This window comes from Myotis brandtii, unplaced genomic scaffold (genome assembly GCF_000412655.1).
Source record: "Myotis brandtii unplaced genomic scaffold, ASM41265v1 scaffold160, whole genome shotgun sequence".
NCBI classification, from domain to species: Eukaryota; Metazoa; Chordata; class Mammalia; order Chiroptera; family Vespertilionidae; genus Myotis; species Myotis brandtii.
This window is the reverse complement of record NW_005355833.1, coordinates 2,202,805-2,209,723: the sequence shown is the minus strand read 5'-3', so window position 1 is coordinate 2,209,723 and position 6,919 is coordinate 2,202,805. Positions and strand designations below refer to the sequence as shown.

The 6,919-nt window shown below is 46.4% G+C and overlaps 1 protein-coding gene across 1 annotated transcript in view; it reads left to right on the top strand.

The window, feature by feature from the left end:
• The first annotated feature begins 4,407 nt into the window (after nucleotides 1-4,407).
• CLN6 (ceroid-lipofuscinosis, neuronal 6, late infantile, variant) overlaps nucleotides 4,408-6,919 on the top strand; it is a 12,716-nt gene continuing 10,204 nt past the window's right edge. Inside the window, exons 1-2 of the mRNA XM_005862085.2 lie at nucleotides 4,408-4,489; nucleotides 4,790-4,904. Of these exons, the coding sequence (XP_005862147.2) occupies nucleotides 4,425-4,489; nucleotides 4,790-4,904 (180 nt within the window). The 5' untranslated portion in view covers nucleotides 4,408-4,424. The remainder of the gene's footprint in view (nucleotides 4,490-4,789; nucleotides 4,905-6,919) is intronic.

Below are 6,919 nucleotides of genomic sequence, written 5' to 3'. Positions count from 1 at the left end.
CAATAATAAGGAACGGTGTAGCAGTTTCTGTGGACCAGACCCTGCTCTAAGTTTTTGCACATATTAATCCAATCTTAACTCTTGACATAGGATCTACTATTATCCCCTATTTTACAGATGAGAACATTGAGGTCCAGGAGGTAAGTGCTCAAGACCTGGTTAGTGGCAGACCTGGGATGTGAACTTAGGTGGTCTCCAAAGTCCACACTCTTTTTGGTTTTTGTTTGTCTGTTAATCCTCTCTCAAATGCTGCAACCTTTAGCAGCGAGGGTTCAAGGATCTGGAGAAGGGGCTGTGACATAAACGGATACAGTAGACAAGAAATATAAATATAGAAGGCATGGGGGAAAGCCAGGCAGAGGCTTCACTCCAGTGGCGAAGCTCTCTGAATCTCCCGACCCACAGCTTTTTATTTACTAGAATATACATGTGCCTTTTAGCAAAGCAAACCTACATCAATGGTAAGGTTTGGTAAAAAGTACAAGATTATCAGGTTAGGACTGTGGTCAGCAAACTGGCCCCTTGAGTGTGGCTCTTCCACAAAATACCACGTGCGGGTGCGCACGTACAGTGCAATTGAAACTTCGTGGCCCACACCACGGGGCCAAAGAGCCGCATGTGTGGTTTGCAGACCACTGGGTTAGGAGATTGCCTTCAGTCACCATTGTCTCTGACAGAACATCCCTTGCTAAAGCCCTGAGGTCCTTCAGCCTTCTGAAAGACCTCTGGCATTTATTAAGCTAACCACTTTTTGGTCTTTGCCTCCAGCACTCAAATATATTTTTCCATTGATTTTAGAGTAGAAGGTGGGGGTGGGGGAGAAAGAGAAACATGGATGTGACAGAGACATCAATTGGTTGCCTCCTGTGCACCCCAACTGTGACGGGGTGGGAATCGAACCTGCAACCCTTCAGTGCGTGGACCGACACTCTAACCACTGAGCAACACCAGACAGGGCCAAAGTCCACACTCTTAAAAGCTATGTTCAGCTGCTATGTCTCGGTTTATCAATTTTATCCTCTAAGCTAATGTTTACCAACTGACTTTTCCCTATTATGATTTGGCTCACTTATACCTCCTTCATCTTCAATAGGTGGTGTTTATCACTATTTTTAGTTTTTCTCTTTGTTACCTTTGTAGCCTTAGGGAATTGCATATGCCTTTATTTCTTTTTTGGTCAACTGTAGGCCGTATCCCTTGATTACTTTTTAAAAGGAGAATATTAGTCCCCTGCTTACTCTAGCCTTTAGCTGTCTTTACCCTTTCCTCCAACTCCTGTCATATATAGTTTTACTCTAAGTTGTCAAGGTTGACAACATTTACCTGCTGTTTTTTAACCACATTGCCTTCAGTGTTTTATCTGTGGGTTGATTCTAAACTTTGAAAATCAATATACAATATTTACATTAGTTAAGCCATGTGAATAGTGTTCTCCACAAAACCAAGTGATAGTTAGCAGTTACATGTTCTTTCTTATATTGCTTTTGTTTTCCCTGGAGTTTCTAATTGCCTTTGTTTTCCCCCTCTTATTTCCCTTTATTTCCTCATTTTTTGTTCAAACTTTGCATCATGTCAGATATTTCACCATTCTTTATATAGAACCAAAGTCAGTCGGTCGATAGTCCCTATTCATGGTCCCTGCTTGACTCCACCATGGCCAACCCCCTCCTTTTCTGCTAGGCATCTTGCAGATGCTGCTGACTGCTTTGAATATGCCAGCTGTAAGGTATGCACTCCCAATGCTATGGTATCAGTTTCCCCATATGGTAGACTTGTAAAGCTGTGGAGGAGAGAAAAGGCCAGCCTTGTTTCAGGTTACCTGCCATTGTGCTTTCACCATTGCTCTCAGCAGTAGTTTCTGATGATTGAGAACTAGAGCTGATATAGGCTGGGGTGGGGGGCAGTGTGTGAAGTCTGTGGAGTCAGCAACTTGGGAAAAGCTTAAGGTTGTTCATTCCCAGGACAGGATGGGGGAGAGGATGACTTCACCCGCCATGATCTGCCTCCCATGGTCAGTGAGCCAACAACAACAAAAAACAGTTAGATGCTGATCAGTGATTCCCAAGTTGGGTGTCTGCCTTGCTTAGCCAGGTTGGACTAATGGCAGAGATCCCCATTGACTGAGGCACTTCCTGAGGTGGAGGAGGAAATAATTACTGAGCCTCTAATATGGTTACACCTACGTGCTTTCCCAGGCTCTCAAAAAGCCTTTATTCCCTGTACCAAACATCCTTCTCTTTGCCCAGTTTGGAAGTTTCTGGAACAGAACACTGAGGACTCTTATCCTCCTTCTCCATACAAGTTCTTCGGGCCTGGTGGTTATCACTCTGCTTTTTGAGGCCTTGCGCTGATGGTCACTAAGGGGCAGGGGCAGGGCGGGGCCTCAGTCACTGGGCTCAGAACCCTGAGCGGTCCTTGCACTTAGTTTCTGAGTATCTACACAATCTGAAGGCCCAGCCAGTCCCTCCCTTCTCTTCTCCACCATAGGCCAGGCATCTCAACTCCATGCAGTGCCTTTCTTACTTCCACCTCCAGGCCTGGGATCCTACTCTCCTGCTGCTTTTCTGCCTGGTTAAATCCACCCTTCCATGCTTTGAGGCTCCCCTCTGTGCTCTGTGTACTGCTCCAGGCTGCACTGACCCCTCTCTAAGTTGATCTCCTAATATGCTGCATGGCTTATTCGAATGAACAAAAACAGAATAGCAAGCGATTAAGAGCACAGGTCTTAAATTCCTGCAGACCCAGTTTTGAATTCTGTGCCATTCAGGACTCTTGGGTTGTGAGTGACAGAAAGCCAGTGTGAACGGTAGCGTCATAGCAAAGGGAATGTATTGGCTCATGTGGTCAAATCCCTGGCCTTCGGGATGCCCGGAACTGGGAATGTGAACACTCTCAGGACTTTTTCTCCCCTTTTTCCTTGTAAAAAGGGGAGACCTTGGTTAAGCAGGAGTGACGTTGGCTAAGCACTTCATGCCTGTAAGCTGCTGTCTCCTTATCTGTAAAACAGGAGAGGAAACGCCCTGCTTCCTGGTATTGCTGTGAGGATGAGATGAGATGGTGCAGGTGAAGCTCTTAGCACAGCACACAGTCAGACCCGATCAGCGGTGGGGGCACTGCGTAGAGGGCACAGCCGGGCCGGAGTGAAGGCGGTGCTGGCAGCCGGGGAAAGGAAAGCCGTTCTTGCACGAATCTTCGTGCAGTGGACTTCTAGTGGGACAATAAAACTCACTGCCCAGTCTCACAGTTGCTCTACCAGTGGGGCCCTTTCCAGTCTTGGAATTGACTGGAAAGGATCCTGGAAAGGCATGGAAGCAATAGCAGCCTTGACAGGAAAGCCTTTCTGCTGCCTTTAAGCTAATGCCTGCCACTAAAAAGAATGAGTAACTGGTAATTGAGATTGTTTCAAATCAGCCAGTAATCCCTGAGCCTAAACCAGGCACTGAGCTGAGAACTCTGGAGAATACAAATCCATGTCACATCATTTTTGTTCTTGGCACAAATGGGACAATTGTAAAAAATCAATAAAATATATTTAAAAATAACAAAACAAAAAAAACTCACACCTCAAGCATCTTAGGAAGTAGTGAGCTGCCTGTCCCTGGAGGTGTGCAAGTAGTAGCAGGGATGCTGTGAAGAGGATTTGGACTCTGATGGGGAGGTGGGTGAATTGAGAGAAACTTAAAGGTCACTCCTCTTCTTGAGGGTCTAGATAAGAGAGGAAAACCCCAGCCCTGTGATGTCAGGGCCAGGCTGCAAGCTCGAGATGAAGCAGTCCCTGTAGTGGAGCTTTGGGAAAAGCTTCATCAGGGAACCTTTCTGGAGGAGGTGGCCCTTGGACTTCAGCTCATCTGTGAAGAGCCGAGGCTAACTGCCTCTCAGGAGGGACAGGCATCCAGAGATGTATTAGCAGATGGTGCTCCACTTCTTGCCATGGCTCTCACATCAACCTGTCCGCTGGCATCCTTCTTAGGTCTCACTGTGGACTGGTGAGAAGAGGCATACCACAGTCCCATTCATACTTTCCCGTGGTTAGGAACCAAGGGGAGGGAGACCCTGTTCATCCTAGTCTACAATCTATGAGGCAGATTTCACTAGAGGGCTCTGATTGGTCCAACTCAAGTCACATGCCCACTCCACAGGCCAATCACTGTAGACACAGTAATGGGCTGAAGGTTAAAAAATATAAGATCTAAAGGTTCATCATTTAGGTTCACATATTTAGCAATGTTAACTGGGCAAGTTACTTAATACCTTGGGCCTCTGTTTTTTCACTTATAAAATAGGGGTAATAGACCAATCTCAAAAGATTTCTGTGAAGATTAAAACAGGTAAATGAGGTAATACATGTAAACAGCTATAATGTAAATAGTGCCCAGAATATATAATAAGTGTTCAGTAAAGGTTAGCGACTATCATCCATCGTTATGTTTCATGTTTTTCAGCTGTGTTTGCATTCTTTCCCCTATTTGATTTCCTCATCATTTTATAGGTGAGAAAAGCGGACAGTTATGATGCCTGTTGGCAGCTTTCTTCCTGAATCACAGAGAAGCTGGAGTCAGGGCAGCTGGAGTTCATTTTCAGGACACCTTCCCCTTGGCCACAGGCCCAGGCCCAGACCCCAGTATTTCCTGCAGAATTCTTTTCCTAGAACTTAATTATGTGTGTTTCCTCCTGCCCCCAAATTCCCAGACCTTTCCGTGGTTCACTGAAGCGGGTAGGGTGGAGGGGGGAGTCTAGGAGGACCCTGTGGGAGGGAGAAGCACTGACCCCTCCGTCTGGTCCTTCCCAGGCACAGCTCCATGAAGGCTGAGGAGGCCACCGGCACAGCTCCCTTTCACCTTGACCTCTGGTTCTACTTCACCCTGCAGAACTGGGTTCTGGACTTTGGCCGCCCCATTGCCATGGTGAGTGTGAAGCTGTGGACAGAGCCCCAGCCAGCAGTGAGGAAACAGTGCGACTTGAATTAGCTCAGTGACCTTCGACAAGACATTCCCCCTACTGGTAAACTGCGAGAACAGGCCTGGGTGACTTCATGTCCTTTGCCCCTGTCACTGCGACCAGTGAGGCAACTATCAGCAAGTAGGGGAGGGGGTCATGGGCCTGAACAGTCATACTGTGCCCGACTCCCATATTGGAAATGGTGGCTCTGCAGTCAGACTGTGCCACCCACCGTGTCTCACCTCCAGATCAAGCTAGAGGAGGGTGGGAAAGAAAGCAGAGCCTCCCCACTGGCTGCCCCATAGCCTTGGGATAGTATTGTTTTTCTGGAGGTGAAGAGTATAGGCTGATTTCGCATGTTCTATATGACTGACCTTCAGGTAATTTGTGCCATCTGGTGAAACTGTCCCCTTCCCTCCAAGGCCACTTCATGCCTCAGCGTGCAGTGGCGGCCTCCACGGAGGAGGTTAATACTGGAAGAGCACCAAAGCCCCTCCCTGGTGATGATAGATGATTGATAGATAGATAGATAGATAGATAGATAGATAGATAGATAGATAGATGATAGATAGATGATAGATAGATAACAATGTGAAAAAAAATTGAAGAAGGTACCACCATGTACCAAATTGTTAATTTTCATGTGGGGGTGATAAAAATAACAATATCCACTGCTGAAACTTTGTTTTTGTTTTTTTTTCACTGCTGAAACTTTGTATTTGCTAGTGATAGTGCGAATTAGCAAAGCCCTTTTGGAAAGCAGTTTGTCAAGGTGATAAATAGTACCGAGAATAGTGTCTGGCGTGATAAGTGCTCAATATACTTATTGAATGAATATTGATAAGAGTAAGGTCGACATAGCAGCTAACATACACTAAATGCTTACCCTGTTCTAAGCTCTTTCTGTGGTTAAACTTATTTAGTTCTTACATCAACACTATTATTAATCTCAACTTGACACAGGAGACTTGAGGATAGAGAGGGTACCTGGCTTAAGCTCACCCAACTAGCAAGTGGAGGAGCCAGCATGTGCGCCCCTTCCCATCATATATATCTCCAGAATCTGCTGTGTTCATCCCTCCTTTTTTAAAAATAATATTTATTATTATTATTATTTAAATTGATTTCAGAGCAGAAGGGAGAGGGAGAGAGAGAGAGAGATAGAAACATCAATGATGAGAGAGAATCACTGATCGGCTGCCTCCTGCAGGCCCCCTACTGAGGATCGAGCCTGCAACCTGGGCATGTGCCCTGATTGGGACTTGAACCTGTGACCTCCTGGTTCAATGCTCAACCACTGAGCCAAGGCAGCCAGGCTGTTCATCCCTTCTGACCTGGTAAAATCCCTTCCCAGAATCTGCCCTGAAGACATAATCAGCCAGAGACAACAGCCTTTATACCCAAAGGTGTTTGTTGCAGCTTTGCTTACAATAGCCCAAACTTGCAAGTGTTTTCAGTGTGCAGCAGCAGGGACTGAGTCCGTCAGCTTTGCTGTATCCAGTATAGAATTACCTGGCCATTTAAGCAAGAACTATGGATACCATAGCGCAACCTGGAATGTTTAAGGAGAAAAGAGGTGACTGGTTACAAGTCAGTAACAACCCTAACAGTCTTGTATACATGACTCAAAGACGAAACGGGTGGAGAACAGCGTTCCTGGTAGTGTGTCAGGGAAGAGCTGTGGTGGATGCTGCTTCTCCTTTCTGAAAATGTGTTGTTACTGTTTTTAATGTAGGAGAAAGAAAAGGGACTGAGCCAGGAGTCAGGATGCCTGGTCAGGTTTTGGGTGACATGGGCAAGTCACTGTCATTTGGGCTTCAGTTCCCTCATCTGTAAGAAGACTTTCGAACTAGCTGCTCTGAGCCCCCTTCCAACATGAAGGTCCCACATATTGGAGGACACAGGAGCTGCCCATCAGACTGGTGCTCTGCGGAGGGGAGAGATGAGGAGAGCCTGCTCCTGGCTCTCCTCACTCAGTAGG